General features: G+C 42.4%; 2 protein-coding genes across 2 annotated transcripts; both read left to right on the forward strand.

Annotated features, from left to right (window-relative positions):
- Positions 1-400: 400 nt before the first annotated feature.
- Positions 401-5,767, forward strand: ankrd40 (ankyrin repeat domain 40). Its single transcript, XM_044051641.1, has 5 exons — positions 401-951; positions 1,600-1,748; positions 1,858-2,493; positions 2,915-3,096; positions 3,310-5,767. The coding sequence occupies exons 1-5, from the start codon at positions 818-820 to the stop codon at positions 3,451-3,453; spliced, it is 1,245 nt and encodes a 414-aa protein (XP_043907576.1). The 5' UTR covers positions 401-817; the 3' UTR covers positions 3,454-5,767.
- A 5,999-nt stretch (positions 5,768-11,766) lies between these two features.
- Positions 11,767-15,659, forward strand: wfikkn2a (info WAP, follistatin/kazal, immunoglobulin, kunitz and netrin domain containing 2a). Its single transcript, XM_044050267.1, has 3 exons — positions 11,767-12,298; positions 13,217-13,533; positions 13,676-15,659. Exons 1-3 carry the CDS (start codon positions 12,080-12,082, stop codon positions 14,853-14,855), a joined length of 1,716 nt encoding a protein of 571 aa, XP_043906202.1. The 5' UTR covers positions 11,767-12,079; the 3' UTR covers positions 14,856-15,659.
- Positions 15,660-20,240: the final 4,581 nt, after the last annotated feature.

The raw sequence follows: 20,240 nt of genomic DNA on the forward strand, positions 1-20,240 counted from the left end.
ATCGCAGGGCTTCACACATAGAGACAAATAACCATTCACTCTCACACTCACACCTATGGTCAATTTGGAATGTCCAATTTACCTAATCCCCATATTGCATGTTGTTGGACTGTGGGAGGAAGCCGGACAACCCAAGTGTGTCATATTGTGGGAAATTATATACTAATTTCTAACTACTGCACACTGGTGCCTGCCCCAACAGTGCACAGTAGGTGCCCTTTTAATTTTCACCCCTGCCCTTCCAAATGTCTGTGCACGCCACTGATATATCCCACATCTTATATATAGATATATATATATAGATAGATATATCTATATATATTCATGTTTTACATACGAGTTTAGTTCAGTACAAGGGAAACAAAGTACAGGGCATAATAACATGGGAACTAACGCTTGGATCCACTGTTGTCACATTTAAACATGTCCCCCGCTGAGGAGCGGTGTTTGCCAGTTCGCTGACTGAGTCCTAATGCCGCTGATGTGTCGGTCGAGTGTGCAAAGAGAAGCTTACAAACACATACATGGCAAGGACAGCATTTGCCGCATTGTAATCGCCACCGATTCCGACCAACAACGCGAAATTTCGTCAGCCGAAGCGATTTTATGCCACAAGCTAGCAGCAAAGATCAAGCTATTGCCTTTCCAATCCAGCTAGTGGACAGGTTAGCCGGGTAGCTGATGCTAGGTAGCAGGGCTATAATTAGTGACCCGTGTGTCATCGGCAGGAAATTCGTGAGGCGATCAGTATTGACAGCCCAACCCGAGAGGTTTTTCTGTTTCCTATGAGCTCACAGCGCTAGTTGTTTATACCAAAATGTCTACGAGTTCGTTGGATAAAGAATTGCAGGAGCGACTGAGAGAGGCGTCTGCCATTGGGGACATCGACGAAGTGCGGACACTGGTGGAGAGCGGTGTAAATGTTAACTCACAGAACGAGATTAATGGATGGTGAGTGTTTTGAAACGTGTCCTCCATTACGCACGACAACGTGTGTTGATATGCAAATATTCAATGCTTGGCGTTTTATGTAAAAGTTCTGTCAGAGTAATATGAATTTGTCAGGGATTAAAACGCTCTGTGTAATCTTGTTAGCCAGGGCAAGGTTCAATTAGTCAAGCTGACCTGCCACGTGTTTTAGTTCCCATCCAGATGACAAGTAAATGCCTTGTTTGCTAGTATGTATATAGGTTTGTATAAGTTTGAAGTTCATCGTATCTCTTAATACAACAGGTATGACCAGAATAAAACTGCTTGACAAGTCCGTTCTAATTACTACTGTGTACTGTTTAGTGACTTAATTAAAACTACAAAGTGATTTTGGACGTATGCAACATGTATGTGGTGTGTAATCAGTGAACGTATGATTGTTTCAGTTCACTAAACTTTTGAGTCAGGGGGGATAATTCTCTTACATATTCAGTGTCAGTGTCACTGACCAGTGACTCCAGCTTCCTTGTTTAAATACACATCCTGTATAATTTTAGGAAGAAGTATGATGATGCCAGTCCTCAAATGAGGTCAACTTGTAAATAAATTCACATGTTGCTGTGTTTCGGTTCATTAAGGTTTGTTCTCTGTCTTTAATAATCCCTCCAGGACATGTCTACACTGGGCATGTAAGAGGAACCATAAGCACATAGTGTCCTACTTGCTCAGTTGTGGAGCTGACAAAGAAATCCTCACGGCTAAGGATGAGCTGGCTTCACAACTCACATCCAAACCAGAGATCAAACGACTGTTAGGAGGTAAACTGCACACATCTGACCCCCTTTTTGCTGTTTGTGTTTTTGCCCCGAGTTGTTTCTAAGGAACTAATTCTCTCTTCCTTCCTCCCTCACACAATTACCATTACAGTTGAGGTGGAGGAAGTGCCTGAAGTCAAAGAGCCCCAATTGCCAATCATTCCCAACTACCTGTCTAACCCACCCTTCATCTACTCCAAGATGAACAACAAGTCTGAGGTCTTAGCACAGCAAGTTACACAGAATGGTTCTGGAGAACATGTGGAGGACATACAGAGTGATTCAGGCTCTGCTTCTCCAACCCATGAGCCTCAGATATCACAGAGCCTAGTCTCTGACTGTCCCACACTCCCCACAAACACTGCTCCTCTCAGCCAAGCCCCGACTGGGGACTTCATTCCTGTGACTGAGCAAAACGGCATGTCACCCACTTCAGCCTCGCCCCACAACCATGCTGTTGTTAACTGCACAGTGCCCATGGACCTATCAGTTGAACCACACCTTGTCAACCATGCTGACTACCCACATACAGTGGCACACAATGGCACCATTTGCTCACCTCCACTGGCCTCACCCAGCTTGGCCAGCAACAGTGGGAACCAGGTCCCAGCTCCAGTGGCCAACACTAATCCAACCATGAGCAGACAGCAGTCGATTCCACAACAACTGAGCTACAGCCAGGCCAGTGGGACCATGCCAGCCTTCCAGCCTTTCTTCTTCACCAGCACCTTCCCTGTCAATGTGCAAGGTGAGAGAGAAATGGCATGTTTAGGTGTTTACATCCTCCCTGTCCACACAGGGACTAGAGAAAGTGATCATTGGAAAATCATGTTGGTGCTACTTGAAATCCATGTAAGTGTACAGTGGTGAAGCCTGTGGTAGAGTAGGCTTTCATTTGTCATGTCTGAGTAGTCACTGTTTCTCAGGTATGTATTACAGACACAACAACAGTCATTTAGCCAGTGTGTTTGCAACCGCTGAACCACAACATGCTATTCGTAAATATAGTGCTGCTTACTAGCAGAGACAGCAGTGCATTCATTGAAACATTTTAACAACAACGTGAGTTAGCATAAGTTTAGATGCACTTGTGACTACGCGAGGGCTATATTAATGTTTTTCTGTAAGCATTTGTTAATAGAGTTTTCTCACTGTGGTTTGCTCTCCAGAGTTGGTGCTCAAGGTGCGTATCCAGAACCCAAATGCACGGGAGAACGACTTCATTGAGATAGAGCTGGACCGCCAGGAGCTCACCTACCGCTCCCTTCTGAGGGTCTGTTGTCGTGAGTTGGATATCAGTGCTGAGCATGTGGAGAAGATCCGCAAGCTGCCAAACACAATGTTAAGAAAGGTATGGGACCCGAACCCAACCGTTAGTAGAGTGGACATTAGTTCATGTTGTCACCCAGTTTCATGTTTATACAAGGTAACATTCATGGCACAAGCCACTTGGGCTGGTTTTTCCACTCATCTTAATTTAATATTTTACACATGAGGAAAAGTTTTAGTGTGTGGTCACAGGCATTTACTGACATTTAAGCAAAACTGTTTCTTTCCTATCCAGGACAAAGACGTGGCTCGGCTGCAGGACTTTCAGGAGCTCGAGGTTGTGTTGGAGAAAGCAGAAGGCCTTTCTCTTTTCTCTGGGACCGGGGGCTTAACAGACAGACCCTGCTACAACATGAAGGCCTCCCGCCTCACCTACTAGAGCTAGCATCAAGCTTGAGGTCTCTCTGTGTTACATGGGCTTCAGTAGCCACCCTCCAGCAACCATTAACTAGTTGCCTGCCCAAATCCCTTGTTACAGCTTTGTTTGGATTTGGTGTTTCGCCAATTTTCTCATTGGGGTTTCTTTTTTCCCCCACGTTCTGTAGCTATTGTACTGTCCTCCTCTGGCCCTCCTGCTGCTTAGTGTACCCAACCAGTTGTAAGCGGTTACTGATGCATGGTATACTCTGTTTTGTGAGAAAGTATTTGGGTCCCTCTCATTGTCTGTTTTCTCGCCTCCTGCTGCACTTTGTGCCAAGGCTGTAGTAGGACAATAGAGGGGGACATTTTCCTGCTTTTTTCATGGACTGGACTTGAACGGGATTCTGCAATAGCCTTATATGGACACATCCCTATACCGGATGTGAACTTTGGTCACAGTGGAAAACAAGGTCTGTTGAGACTGGGAGCAGAGGATGAGGGGAAGTTTTTGCATAACTCTCACTGATAAGATCACCTCACCCTTAGTCCAGAGAACAGGACGAGTTGCAGCACAGTGCACGTGCACACAGACACCTGGATTTCTAACAGATTGACGCATTTCAGATATTCTAGCTGGTGTACACACATTCATACATGCTTTAGGCATAAACCTTTGCACCTGTTGCTGGCCTCGTAGTCATGGTGAGCTCACAGCAGGCAAGATTTGGATAACTTTGGACTAGTTATAATTTATTTGCTAAGAACAAATGTGGAATACTTTATTCTGTATCCATGCATGAATGGATACATTTGAGTTGGAGTACAGGTTTTCCTTTATATTTAAGTAATTCAGTCATACACTGTGGAAAAGGAAAAATCATCTTGTTTTCTCTTTAAATACTAATAATGCAGTATCACTTGTGCTCTGTAGGGCGTGTTACTCCATTCAGTTAGCTTCACATTTTAACTGTCAACTAACTGTCAAATCTTGTCTTTTTCGGTTTTTGAGTCATGTTGATTCTTCGTAAGAGAAACACATTGGAGTCAAAAGGTCCCAGCAAAGTTTGTGCATGAGGCTCACGTTTAATTTATCATATAAATTAAGACCTCAGTTGACAATTCTCTGTCGCTGTCTATTTGTGTAACTGTAATTAGAATCAAAACCAAAAACTAATCTAGCCAGCATAGATAATGATTGCAGGAAAAAAAAGAAGAAGCGGTCACTGCTTGAGTGGAGCCTTGTTCAATTTATTTTTTTCCCCACATTTTAAGAGGAAAGAAACATATTACAGCGCATGATCTTGTTTTAATGATTGAGTGCTTCCATGTTCCTCCAACACTAATCCAAATGATTATTCCTGATCTCTCTTGCACTGTGCCACTGCAAACAACATAGAATATCATTATGGCTTCAGTTTGTTTGTTGAGGCCAGTATAGTGCTAAATGTATTTTTTATTAAAGAACCTTTTAATTTGTGTTCTGTCGATGTTTCCTGGTACCTTAAATAGAGGAGTTGGTATCTGTCTTAAGTGCAGACACAATTATTGGTACTTAACTTAACTTAAAACTTATATATTAGGAATTTAATTCACACAATGATTTTGTTTATGCTGCTTTTATTCCTTTAATTCTCAGTGCTGGGTCTCATTGGTTGTAGGCAGTGCACTAGATTGCTCATTACGTCATACAATCATAGGTTTCTTACCCAGTGCTAACTGTTTACTTTTCAATTGTACACCTGAAGCTCTTACTGTGTTTGTATGGTTTCTGATATATTTGTTATTCATTTGTATAATTCTTTTATAACCAGCTAGGCCTGTTGTGTTTTGTGTCAAAGAGCCTGCTGCGTTTGCAAGAATGGTAGGAGATGTAGGCAGATGCTTTTGTTGAAGCCAGGTGCAATGTGAGGGGTGGGAATGCGTGTTTCCAGAAAGTTCGCCGTGTGACTGCAGAGAGTGCTTATTTTTATGTTCCCACTTTTGTTCAATGCAGTGAAGTTGTGCCACACGTTTAAGGCAAGAGTTTGGTTGAGAATGTGGGAGACAAAAACACACTCCCCTCAGGTCATTTGTGACCATGGGTGAGTGAGAGCAGTAGCATGTTTAACATGGGGGTTTTATAGGAAGGTCTTTTGATTCTGTGGGAAGGAGATGACAAATACTGTATTTGTCGGGGTTGCTTACTGTTCTAGAAAAAGCAGAATACAGTTTGACTTAACCTATGCATTCAGAGTCTAATATTTTTATATACAGTTGAGTCTTAGGCACTGTTTATGTTGTGTGTTTTTGTTCTGGAAACCTGTATCTGTTCTTTGATAAAGCATGGTAAACGACGTGATCTCGCCCGTCTTTGCCTCTCTAACCAGCCTTGTGTCTTTGGAAAGCTTAAGTTTATCAAAGCCCTGTCTAATTTTGAATGAAAGGGATTATTATCAGATGATGGGTTTAAAATATACAGTATGTCTTTTGCTGAGTGAGCCACTAGAGGGAGCACAACAGCAAATATTGACTGTAGTTTGGCCAGTTTCATATGATGGGTTTTCTGTGCATATTCCATTCATATAAGAACAAGAATTTTACTATGCACTGTTTATATTTTTGGCCCATTTCATCTTTACACAGAAACACATCAGCTGTGCAAGATAATGCAGCAAGTGCTCGATAATCAATAAAACTATTAGGGACTGAGCGATGATGTATAATTCTTAGCTAGATTACATCCATTCTTATCAGTTTGAAATCACACAGTAAGACGCGTCGGACGAATATAATCGTTATTCAATCATTATCAGTTTTACTTGTTTCTTTTGACCTAATAATTTCATTATTTAACCAAAACTATTGCAGGTTCAAATGTAACAGTGTTCAGAGGCAGAATCCATATTTATAGAAGATCCTACCTGCACAGTAATTCTAATAAACTGCTAATAAAATTGGCCTCAGACAAGGAGATGAATGAATGGATAAATCATCTTTCATGGGAAAACGTGTTGTTTTATTTCTTCTTAAAGAAGTGTATACATTGAGATTGTCTCGATAAATAAGGTTGGAAACTAATGGTAACAACATGCAACAGCAATGTTGTGTAAAGTGGGGCAGCTGCAAACAGGTCACAGTATAACTGATAACACAAAGCACCCATGAAACGTTCTAGACTGTGAATTGTACTGCTGTACTATTATATAGATTACATAAAGATGATATACATTACTTATTTGTCAATGAAACGACAGGAAAATTAAACTGTTCTTACTTTGCAGATGTTCACTCTTTGGTGTAGACTTTCTTTAAACTATTAGTTGAACATGCAAGTGTATTACTACTCATTAGGTGCATTAGGATCTTCCATGCCCTCCAAAAATGTTCTCTATTTCATGTCTTAATATTGTTGCACGCTCCAGCTGTAGTTTTGTCTTGTCTGTTCTCTCCTGACCTGCATTTGAGCAGCAAGCCAACGTTGTACATTTTGTTATGTTCCCTTTCTGATTTAAAGAACATAAACAAAGTAATTTAAGGTCATACTGACGCTTTCGTGGATCTGTGAAATCCTTAACCTTTTCGGAGAAACGAGTACAAGTGTTCATGTGGTGAGCAGATGTTCAGACTGTGCGATCTGGAGAGCACAGATATTGCGTAAATGTGTGTTAGAAAGTTAGTGATGTGTATCGTCAATGTAGGAACAAGCAATGTATAAACATCGGGATCTATACATTTCACATGTCTGTCCATCGGCATGTTGGGTTGTGTGTCTAGACTTGGGGCTGAAGAATCAGCTTAGCGCCCTGCTGTGGCTGGACGTGTCTCTCTCCTTTGTTCTGGAGTGAGACACTTCTAATCAGCTTAGTATGAACAGTCATAACATTTCCATTGTTTTGAATCTGCTCCACAGGCCTCAGGCGTCGGTAAAAGGAGCCGTGGACAAGGGTGCACGGTCAAGAACCCTTGAGGAGCATTTTAACTAAGGAGACAGAATGATTGGACGATGGCCCTATGGTGCACACATCTAATATACTCTGCTACTTATTTACAACTCAAACGCTCGCTTGACGCTGTAAATTCACAGATAATATAGTGGAAGCTGTTAAAGTACAGTAGCTTAAATATATAAATCCTGCCATTCTGTGATTCATACCATGCTGTTGAACTTGACTGTATTTATTTCAACATATCCACTACAGGTAAATGAATTAGTATGGAACCCAGTGCGAGGAGCCACTCAACTCAGCTTTTAAACCATGATTTTGCTTCTTCCAACACTTGCACATGCAGTGCCTTAATCTTAAACTTAACCATAATCAGTTAATGCCTTAACCCAACTTTAACCTAACCACAGTTCATATCTTAGCCCTAAACCTGCCCACTTCCTCAGAAATAAGGCTCTTCCTTATTAGAACAAGGTTTCGGTCACCAAGAGGAATACTGGTCCTGACGAGGTCAGTGTTTATGTCCAAAAAGTTCATAAAAAGGTAAAAAAATACACTTGATGTGTGCTCAGGCCAATGGGAGAATTTTAGTTCTCTCTTAAAAGAAGCTTAAAAGAAGGTGCAATACATGATTCAACTGCACTGACATGATGAACACCAGCTCACACAAGTCCAAATGTCCAAAAACATCAAAACTTATATCACCAATCTCCATATTGCGAGACAACTGAAAATAAACACCGACGGAGACATCACATGGCCCCTCTCACTTGTTTTCAACTGAGTTCAGAAAGATGGGGAGGGTGCAGAGAAGGTCAAAGTCAAGGTCTGTTTTCAGACAATACATGTCCTCAAGGCAGATAGACAGTCGGAATGCCCTGCATGAGGTCCTCTGCGTGGTTTTATTCGATATTGGACATGCCCCGTAGCCCCAGTGTTGGCTATGCAGAGAATGCAGGGTCCTAAGGGGTAAGGTTAGGGGTGCGGGGCCAGGGGGGATGAGTGTGAGCGCAGACACTGAAAATACAGCTTGAATGTGTTTTTGCCTTTCAATACATTTAAGAGCCTATGTGTGTGTGTTCGTATTAAAAGCCATCGTATTACCAGCTGAACAATGTGATTGTTTGGAATATACTCTTTAGTTTTATTGTGGGAAGTTGAAACTTACCTGAGTGTGTGTCTTAGGTTTTTGTTTGTGTGTGCTCTGCCAGCCAGTGTGTTTTCAGCGAGAACTCAGAGAGAGCAGACCAGACTAGACTGCAGGGTTTGGTCAGGAGAACACATGGGGGCCTCTTTGGTCTCAGCAGGGACTCAGTGTTTGAGTTGCCATTATTGATGGACATGGAAATTTAAGCAGTTTCTATATTTTCATACGTGTCACTGACTAAATGAAATTCACACTGTGTAGGAAAATGAGGAAAATAGATGATTTTTATGAACTATCTATGAACTAACTATGACACAGTGTGATCGACAGCTGATATCTATAATGTCCAAAAGATGCTGTTTTCTGTTCAAAGTTGAGACTCTTCTAATAATAATTTCCGGCCGGTTTTAGTGAAAGGGGTAATGCTGCCCTCCACAGTTCAAAGTTCCAAATCACAGGTTGAAGTTCCTCCTCTCATCCTTCTTCCACAATTCAAAGTTTTTCAACGCAGCTCAGTTTGAAGTTCTTCATTTTCATCCTCATTCCTTAATCCTTGCGGATTCTTCCTCTCTATAAAAGCTCCTTTCATTTCCTCAGTCCCATCCGTCCCATCCTCTCCTACCATCACTCCACCCTCACCCTCCCTCTCATTTCAAACTTCCAGCAGGCTTGCTGTGGCCATGCTGCATAGCATGTGGGAGTGTCGTGTGTGATGTCACCTGTTCCTTTTATCTTTTATTCTTAAGTTTAAGAGTTACTTAATAGGCCCACTCGAGTTGAATAGTTACTCCACATTCTTATAACGTGAATCAAAACAACACAGCTTTTGCTTAAACGGAGATCTACAGCCATCATGAAGTTAAGTCTGTCTTCCAAACCGCTTAAAGAGTACAAGATACTCAAGATACATCCATCTTTAAATGAAAAGGAGGCGCATGCCACCCTGTTCCTTGCCATGGTGGTCTTTCATATCTTTAAGAGGACTGGTGCAATCAAGGGACTTTCTGACAAAGAGATATCCTCCCACATCTCTCGTGTGGTGTTTAAATCACGGAAAGGAATTACTGTGGCTGCAGAAAACGTCCCTCACATCCGAAAAGCCAAGTCTTTGGCTAAGGCCGTCATTGAAGAGCTTCAGAAGAAGTATGGAGACCAGCTGAAGTACATGCTGCTCGAACCAGATGCAGTTGTGGAAGCTTTTGTTGTTCGCTGCCTCAAGAAACACATTAAAAGGCAGTTTCAGCAGAGGAGCCAATGGAATGACGACACCAAGGAGCGTTTTCCCTTTCTCCTACTTCTTTTGTCCTTCGCTGGTTACTTCCTCATGCTCATTGGCTTGACCATGGGGATCATTATATTTACATTATAGTCCGAATACACAAAGCAATCATGATGCAAATGGCTCTGTCCTTAGACCCTTGGTTCATGTAAGGAACAACTTACTCTGATAAACTTTTAATTTAGGAGAAAATGGAGAACCTGGCCGTGACAGTTTACAGTTATACACAACTCTCTGTAGAGCTTATTGTCTGTTGCAGTCTGTTCTTGTCTTGTTTGGTGACTGATCCGAAGTGGACAGTGATGGAAGTACAGCAATCAGACTGGGTTATTGCTGTATCGCAGCAGATCAGCAACTCTGTGGCAGGTTGAACTTCCTGAGTTGGTACACACATCGTCTGCTGGATCCCAGAAACCTGTAATGCAATGGGGGGGATTTGTGGAGACAAAGCCATTGTTTCCACAGTCTTAAGTCTTATGTTCAGTTCTATTTGCAGACTTGATACTGTCTCTGATGAGGTCTGTGACAGTTGTATAGTCTGCAAACGTCAGGAGTTTAACAGAAGGGTCACTTGAGGTGAAGTTGTTGGTAGAGGGAGAAGAGCATTTGGGAGAATGCACATCCATGGGGGATCCAGAGCTGATTGTGTGGGTCTCTTGCTTGTCTGTCATGTCTTGCATCTCCTGCACGTCCCACTGAGAGTTGCCGCTCCTCCAGCGAGAAGCTCCAATAACCTTACTAGATCTATGAATGGCAGAGGAAAGGTCTGACCAGCGGAGTGTCTCGTGTTTAAAAGTTCCTCCTGAAGGTATCAGATCACGGAAAGTCCCAAAAACAGAAACTGTATCAGAGAGTGAAGCACCGAAGCTGCCTTCTGTGGCACCATAGACCTTCCCTTGTGTCAGTATCAAGTGGAGTCATGGCCTGCTACCAATCAACAACCATACAAACCAAACTAAAAAACACTTTTCCATACCACTGTCATTGTTAGAGACCAAGCGCCACAGCAGACCACAAGGCCTATTGTGTTTGCTTTGATTACAGCTGTCAATGCCTGGGTCGCCATTCTGAATTATTTAATCATTTTTGGCGACACGTTTTTTAAAGAAATTTGTTGAAAGTATCATAGAATGTCAAATGGGATTTCCATGGCAAGTTTAAGAAGAGTCCCAGCCTGAGTAAACATTATTTACTCAGATTCAATGCGCCTCCTACAGGCAACAGGAAATGAATTTTTTTATTTTCCTGTAACTTCACTGCACATTGTTCAAGACAAACTTGACATGTGTGATAAGAGCCCTGGCCCGAAGAGTGTATGTGAATATTGACTCAGCTATAGCGCCACCAGCTGGCAACAGGAAATGCCAAGTTTTAGGTCCCTTCCTGGATGGTGCAGAGAAAAAAAACACAGAAAAAGTTGAGGGGAATCTGTTATCCACAATGTAGGCCTCAACCATTTAAAGTAATCATTTTAAATACCACATATATTAGTAGTATCATATAATAAAATATAATAAAACAACATATTCTGTGGAGGAAGTAAAGGGTCAGTGAGTTTGGTGCCATCCTCTGGAGATTAGTAGCCATTCGTTCTGGTGGAGAGCAAAGCCAGTTTTATAATGCAGCATCTTAGAAATGGGTTTTAATCCGATTCCATGAGGAAAAACACAAAATGATATTGATACATAAAACTGCTCTTAAGTTGTTGAACTCTGACTGTGTGAATAAGGAGGTGCAACTATATATAGCTCTATTTTTTTCTACTTTTTCAATGTAGTATTTATAAATCAGTGGAGACCATTATCATAGTGTTTCATTTGTGCACTAATGTTAAAATCTCCCCCCAGTTATAACATGGTAAATAAATGAACCTCCCTTGCAGCCACTTTGCAAACTAAGGGTTAAGGCAGCAGCGCCTTCAACACACAGGTGTCTTCTCCCCAGTCCTTTATGAAACAGCCCCTGCAAACTGTGGGAGAACTTTCTTCTAAGCTGATCATAACTGTAACCCAGCTGGGTCTCGCTGGGTCACTGTAATTCACTGCGTTAGATGCAAAGTGGGCTTTTGCGCAGCGCAGCGCAGCCTTCATCTCTCGCTACTACTAAACCTGAAGAGCTCTCCACATCGACGCCGCTCTCGCCTGCTCGCTGTTTCTGATTCCACCGCTTAGGACTCTTTTTTTTTTTTTGGAGAGAGTGTAGACTGTTTGTTTTTCTGTCTTTAGTCAAAGCTGTGACTTCGCTGGATTTCTTTTTCCTCCCTGGTGTCTTTTGTTGGTTGCATTACGCGCTCGACATGTGGTGGATGCTGTTCCCCCGCTGGATCTGGTTTCTCGTGGGACACTGTTATATTTTACTCCTCTACATGGACAGACGCCGTGTCAGCGCGATGCCGATGCCGATGTCGGTGGCAAAAGTGGTGTACTCTCACGCAGGTCTGTGCCCGAACGAACTGAACCCCAACCTGTGGGTGGATGCGATGAGCACCTGTATGCGCGAGTGTGAATCTGACCAGGTGAGTGGTTCACCTGCCACTGATGCGTGTGAAACGTGTAGTCATTTCCATTATACACGAGTATAACATGAATAGGTATGTCATAAAAATCATTTTATCTATGGACAAATGGTATAAAAGTGTTGATTCATCATCATCATCATGCATAAAATGAGAATGATTACTTAAAAACAGAGTCCAAATAACGAATTTATTATTTTCTTCATGTAATTATTACAAACATAAGAGCTAAAACATGTAATTATTATTATTGTCAGGGTTAAAGCAGCAACAATATGACGTGAGTGTGTGTCTGTCTATAGTTTTATATGAAGCTTGGACATAGTCTGTCCTCAGTGTATGACTCTGAAGAGCAGGTTCTGTCATGTCCTTGCGGTAGACCAGGGTCTCATGACAAAGCCTGTCTAAATGTTTAACAGCATAAAGGATGGATTATTCCCGCCAATATCTGCTTTTTTTGCATTTCTTTTTTTTTCTTTTACTAAAGCAACAGGCAGGAACCAAACTCAAAAAACCCAAAACATTCATGTTATGTCAATATAAACCCACCCACACTGTATGCATTTAAAAAAAACTCTCATTTTTATTTTATCCAGCAGCCATTCACACAACATGCAGTTTCATATTAAAATACAGAAGAGAACAGAAGATTTTAGTCCCTCCAGTGTCTTTAGACAAAGAGTCCTCCCTGATTTCAGTGATCCAGCTCTTTATTTTGGAGGTGGACCTGGTTACACATTCAGGGAAAATGGACACAATCCAAAACCAAATTACTAGCTCTGCGGGGGGCAGGGGTATATCCACAGGCAGGGATTCAACAGAGGGAATGTTATGCCACACTTAATTTCTTATTTGAAATGCCTAAAAAAATTGAGAACTTGATAAAATCTTCTTTTCTTTTTTTTTCTCCAACCCTAGGACTGTGAGTCGTTCGAGAAGTGCTGCCCTAATGTGTGTGGCAACAAGAGCTGTGTGGCCGCGCGTTATATTGACATCAAGGGCAACAGGGGACCCATTGGAATGCCAAAGGGTGCCACCTGCGACAAGTTCATGTGCTCCCAGCAGGGGTCCGAGTGTGACATCTGGGACAGTCAGCCTGTCTGTAAGTGCCGTGATCGCTGTGAGAGGGAGCCCCACTTCACGTGTGCATCTGATGGCATGACATATTATAACAAGTGCTACATGGATGCTGAGGCTTGTTCCAAGGGTATCTCTATCTCTGAGGTCACCTGCAGGTAACATGTTAAGTATTTTAGATCATCTACTTTCTGTTTTTGTTTGATGAGGTAAAGTTGTGCGTTTTTCAGTATGGATGTCAAGCTTACAGTTTTTATTGGAGCGTTTGACTAATTCCTTTGTTATTCACCTTATCTACAGGTATCACCTGACCTGGCCAAACACCAGCCCAATCCCTGCAGAGACCACCGCACACCCCACCACTGCCCGACAGACCACCCTCCCAGCTGACATCCAACTACCCATGATACACAGCGGCACCAGCGAACAAGCTGTTTTTGTTGGAGAGACAGCTAGTTTCCTGTGCGAGGTGTCGGGGAAGCCTCGTCCGCAAGTTACCTGGGAGAAACAGCTGAAGGGCAAAGAGAACACCATAATGAGACCTAATCATGTACGTGGGAACACTGTGGTGACTAACATTGGCCAGCTGGTCATATATAATGCACAACTTCAGGACGCCGGCATTTATACATGCACTGCCAAGAATGTTGGGGGAAGCGTGTCATCACACTTCCCCTTGGCAGTGATCAAGAGGGAAATGAAAGGTAAGAGCGCAGAAGGGAATAGTACCAACCTGCCTTTCCCAGCTGAAGAGTGCCTCAAGAGCCCAGACACGGATGACTGTGGTGACGAGAGCATGAGCTGGTACTACGAACCAAAAAGGAACAATTGCTTCACCTTCACCTACAGCCAGTGCAATAAAAACCGCAACCATTTCGACACCTATGAAGCCTGCATGCTGTCATGTGGAGGAGAGCTCGCAGCTCCCTGTAGCCTACCAAGCATCCAAGGGCCTTGCAAGGCGTATGAGCCTCGCTGGGCGTACAGCAACAGCCTCAAGAAGTGCCAGTCTTTTGTCTACGGAGGCTGCGGCGCCAACGAGAACAACTTTGAATCCAAAGAGGCCTGTGAAGAGATGTGTCCTTTTCCAAAGAATCACAACTGCAAGATGTGTAAACCCCGGGGCAAGATGGTCAGCAGTTTCTGCAAGAGTGACTTTGTGATCCTGGGGCGTGTGACTGAACTGACAGAGGAGCAAGAGTCAGGCCATGCGCTGGTGACAGTGGAGGAGATCTTGAAGGATGAGAAGATGGGTCTGAAGTTCTTTGGCAAGGAACCGCTGGAGGTGACTCTTCTGAACATGGACTGGAACTGTCCCTGTCCCAACATCACTGTCACCAAAGGGCAGCTCATCATTATGGGAGATGTTCAAAATGGGATGGCCATACTGCAGCCTGACAGCTTTGTAGGCGCCTCCAGCACTCGCAGAATCAGGAAGTTACGTGAGTTTATCCACAAGAAAACCTGTGATTTTCTTTAAGATTTCTCTGCCGCACGGTAGAGTCTCTTAAAATCTCGCAATCACTGAAAATCCGTCACATTGTTTTCAGATAATCACAGTACATGCTCCACTTACCTCACCAGTCTGCCTGACTGCAAGGGAACACAGATCTAGTAACTTATCTGTGACATTGCAGGTTGTCTTTCCAGTTGTAAAGCTGTTTCTTTCTCTCTTTTGTCCCTTATTGCTCAGTTGACTAAACAAATCTGATAATCATGTCATAGTTTTTCATAGTTTGTTTGGATAATTTCTGTCAGTTTTAATTCATGATGTATTCACAGTCAAAAATGTACTTTTTTCTTATTAGAATCACATTTATATAGTTTTCATGTACAACACAACTAAGACACTGAAAAAGTCATGTGAAATATGCATTTACCCTGCATAAAGTATTTAATCTATGAAACTGTTTACTGATTATGATTATTATCATTATTATTATCGTAATAATAATGATAATGTATAGCTTTCATTACTCCAATCTAATTCCTTTAGCAGTGTGGTTTGATATTTGACTTGTCTTTATGCAGGGCCATCAAAATAGACAGTGTATAGCAACTGTTCTAAGCTCAGTATAATGCAATGTGATGTGACGCCTCATTTCATTTACCAGAATCAGAATAAGCTCTTTTTTTAAGCTATTTTGACAAGTTTTCATTTACAACATAGGATATATGTATGTGCTCTTCTGTATGTCATATTTATTTTTTATTTTTTTCTTGATATATTTCTTATAGAGCTACAGCCAGTGGACTTCCAGTATACATATATACATAAAGTGTATATATATATATATATATATATATATATACATATATATATATATAAAACATACATATTTTTTATTTTATCAACATATGTTTTAGTGTTCAGTGTATGGAGTAATTTGAAGGATGAAAAAGAGAAAAAAATAAAGGTGATTTAGAAAATATTACAGTGTTCTTTTTTATACTGTGCTATGTCCGTCTGCCACAGACAAAAAGACTCTTGTGGCCTGTGAATCTGACATTCTGTAATTGACATCCCTCCATGTATGCCCTTCTCTCTCTACTTGTATTTCACACCCGCACATTCTTGTACAGCATTCTCATTGAGGGCTTTCATAGACATAATGCGTTCCCTATCCCCTTACCCTAACCTTAACCGTCACAGAACAATACCTAACCCTTTAATCTAACCTTAACCTAAACCCAAAAATCTTAATTCTCTCAAAGCTCTTTAAAGCTGTGAGGACCAGCCGAAATGTCCTCAAAAGGTCAAAATCTCCTCACAAAGACACGTTTGAATCAAAATTTCTCCTCACAGTCGACTACAGACATCTCCACACACACACATGCAGACACACACACACAGGTCCTTGTCTGGCATTAAAATCTGAACAGGTCACATTCCAGCCCAGCTGCGGTGGCCTGCAGAGCTGTGTGTTGTGTTGTGTCTGGGTCTGGGGCCCTCGCATAGCACACACCCCACCGGCCATCCATTGGCCTTGTGCGGCCCCTTTCATGTGCAAGAGGCCGGGGTGAAGGAAAGAGGATGAGGAGGAGGAGGAGGAGAGGGATGTTGGCTGATTCTCTTTCTTGCTTTTTCTCAGTCGGCCACATCTGTGTTAAGGCAGCATAAAGGAAAACAGAGAGAGGAATGGAAGGAGAGTGATAGGTCAACTCGAGAACATCTGAATTCTAGTTAGGTTGTGATGGAGTGGGATACTTCACGCAGTGCCGATCAAGCCGATCAGCTCCACATGACTCTCTCTGTGTTTCCCCACACAGTGCTCAATTCTGCTATTCATTTGTCCCAATATACAAGCACTAGTGGAGAATTGATTTATTGAATAAAGTATGTCAATCTCCTCTGGCTGTACGCCCACTTTCAGCTTGTCAGTGGTTTCTGTTCCAGCTTGTGGCTATAGTGCTTAACATGTCGAGCTCCATCCTTGAACTTTAAAGCGTGCTGAGGTTTGCCCCGTTTTTTCTTACTCTTTTATTCTATAATTTCTGTGTATAAGCTGGGGAGGGGGATGCATGTGCAGAACCCCAACGGCAGCTTAAGTCTGACTCTATTGTGACTAAAAGTATCATGCAGCTCCCAATGGCAATATCAGAGTGTGAATAGTCTGTGAATAGTCTGACCCGGGGACGGCAAGTAGCCGTTGTATGAGTGAAAACACGAAGACGTGCTCAAAACCTGGTACTTGAGCAGTTTGACAGGATAAATGCTTCTTGTCCCTGCCCATACTTAATCGCTTCTCTGTCTGGTCTGATAGTATTACTTGACAGAGCCTGTTTGCAGAGGGAGGACGAAGCATACACATGATGTTACGTCCTCTCTGTTCCCAAAGACAGAGGCAGAATAATAACATCAAAAATCACCAAAACTGCAATAACACACATGTTCTGTAGAATTTCAAGATTCAGATGCTAAGGTTGAGGCTCAATCCTAAAAACATTAGTATAAATGTGAAAAGATACACCCACTAAAACCACAGGATACAAGCTGGACATTCAGGATACGAAACGTATGGAGTCAAGTAGCCACAAAGAGTTTTTCCCCTCCCCCCTCTGCCCTTATATCCTCTTCTCTAACCCCCTTCCTTAGCCGTCTTCCTCAACTTTCTACCCACACAGACTGACAGACAGACAGACAGCCTTTGGTGGCGACCTCTGACCCGGCTAATGAAAAAGAGGCCATGAAGGAAAAGGCCACTTTCATTAGAACTGTTGACAAGTGTTAAGTCGGCTGGCTGAGCTCCAGACGAGCTCCGCGCGGCCCCCTTGATGCTCCGCACACCACAGCCAGCTGCTGATTTCAGTAACAAGTTCACTGAGAGACCACCAGCCCGGCAGGCTGCCAGACAGACCATCATAATAAGCCAGACAGACACAGGTACAAGAGGGTGGGGGTGTTGCAGTGCCCTCACTGACATGGTATCAAAGAATAGGGTTGTTTAACTTTCTTTCAAGAAATGATAAAAGTGTTATTACAGATGTTCCTTGCTTATAAGCAACGTACGTTTAATATGCAATCAGGGCAACAAAATAGAAATGATCATAAATAATAAATGACATTGTTCTCGCCATGTGTGCGTGGGTTTCCTCCCACAGTCCAGAAACATGCAGATAAAAGTCACTTGCTTGTCCCAAACATATGAGTGAAAACTGTGATTGCTTTTATCAGTTTGTCACCGTTGGTAATTTAAGTTAGAATTTGTATTGATGTGTACTATTACCATATTATGTATAGTATGTTATTATATTTGTCTGACTTGCAAGTGTATAGAATGGCGGCTCATTATTTACACAGGTCTTAAATAGGTTACATGGTCAAAACAATACAACCCTCAGACGTTGTTCAACACACGTAAATAGAAAAAGAGGGGAACAGACACACAGATAAGTGCATGCACATCCATTCACAAGCCCATGCGATGAATACACTTCAGACACAATAACCTCTAACCACAATAACTAACATTTCATTTTGCTTTGGTTTGCTTTCTACCCACAATTCCCCTGAGCTTGTTTGTCAGTTTGTCAAAAACATGTGGACGTATGTGAGATTACAGATTACAGATAAAGCATTCACATGATTTTATGGGACATTTGCTGTAGTTTTTGCATCAACTTCCACATCTTTATCAATGACACATGCTTATCATGCAATAAGCAAAGTTCTCCACAGGGGGGCAGCATAATATTTAACACAGTGGTGGTATTAAATGTGAGATGGAGGCAGCTGATCCGATTATGCCACAAAAACACCAGCCACTGCTTATCATTGTAGATTATTTTATGTATATCCTACATTTATTTATATTTTAAGCATTTGAGGGATTTAATGACCACATGAGACAGCTAGTGATACAGTTAGACATTTAAAAGACATGCTGCTTTGGGGCCCTCTGGTGGCTCAGGGGCCCTATGCATTTGCATAGTGCTATAGAGCAGTAGAGCATATTGTTTTCACTTCTGAGATTTCCTTTTTTGGAAATTCTTCTGGAAATGTCTCTATTGTCCCCAGTCTCTTATTATACACACACACACACAGGCACGTTCAGCGTCACTTCCTCTATCAATGTCTCCATAAGCAGTCAGCCAGATGGTCTGGTAGATTGCACTGTGGATGCACTGGATGTAGGGACGTGACGTGTGCACCCACACACACAGATGCACAAGTACAAGGTCTCCAGAGCTCAGCTGGTCTGCGTGTTGAATACAAAAAGGAATTTGGCACAGGAACTGGGGAGGGATAGAGAGGGATCTGTGGTTGTGAAGGACCAAGATACAGTAAAATGGACTAAATGGGCTAAATGTCCAACACAGCGATCCAAAAATGCAGACACCAGCGTGCACAAGATGCATCTTCTCTCATTCTAATCCTGATTTAAGATAGTCGAAGGACAATGGAAGGCCACTATGAGGTCTGCATCACGGGCACATGGGCATGCACCGATAGACTCCAGGTGGGGCACAAGCATCCGCCCCTTGTCCCTTTTAAGTGCTGCTGACAGAAATAAGAGAAGTGGGTGAAGGAGGGGAAACATAAATCAAGAGGGAAAAGTGAAAGCAGGGAAAGAAGAGAGCGGAGCGCAGGAAGGAGAGGGGGATAAAGAACGGTAAGGAGACACTGGAGAAGAGGACAGAGTGTTGGTGGGGTGGGGTGGGGCATGGAGGAGCAGAGGGATGAGTTTGATGAAAAGGACGATGAAACAAGAAAGGTCATTGTATAGCATTGGGGGAGTGTAAATTGTCCAAAACATAAAACTGCTGCTGGTTCCTCCCCCTGTTTCTGCGTTCTAAAAATAGTTCCAGCTCAGTGTAAGGGGAAACTAGGACACTGTTACCTCACATTGCTCTCTGTTTTATATGTTCTCATGTGCATTACCTCTACATACATAACATGTATTTTACCTGTGACGATAAACGAGCCGGAGAATCACCCGTTTAGTATAAACAATAAACATGTTAAGGAAGAGGAAAAATATAGTCTTGTCAAGAATTTTTTAAAGATGCTAGAATACGACCGTCAATATCACCTAATTGTGGAATGGATTCACAACCTTTAACAAAACTGTGACAGGAGAGGAAATTTCCATTCACTCACAGTCACTGACGCAAATTCGGAACAGTTTGCATCTGCTACATTAGCATTTGTGTGTGTGTGCGTGTGTGTGCACCACAATCATTTCAAATTCATGATCCCCAGGACCGGAGTATGCACAATCACAACTGATCGCACAGATAGATGCATTATTGGAATAAACAAAAACATTTGTGCTTTAAACAAACAGAAGTTGCACAAAACACTCGACCTCTTTAGTGACGTCAGAGCACTCGCACATCACTTCACAACACAATGAGCTGATAA

The sequence above is a fragment of the Solea senegalensis genome, linkage group LG19 (genome assembly GCF_019176455.1).
Source record: "Solea senegalensis isolate Sse05_10M linkage group LG19, IFAPA_SoseM_1, whole genome shotgun sequence".
In the NCBI taxonomy this organism is placed as follows: domain Eukaryota; kingdom Metazoa; phylum Chordata; class Actinopteri; order Pleuronectiformes; family Soleidae; genus Solea; species Solea senegalensis.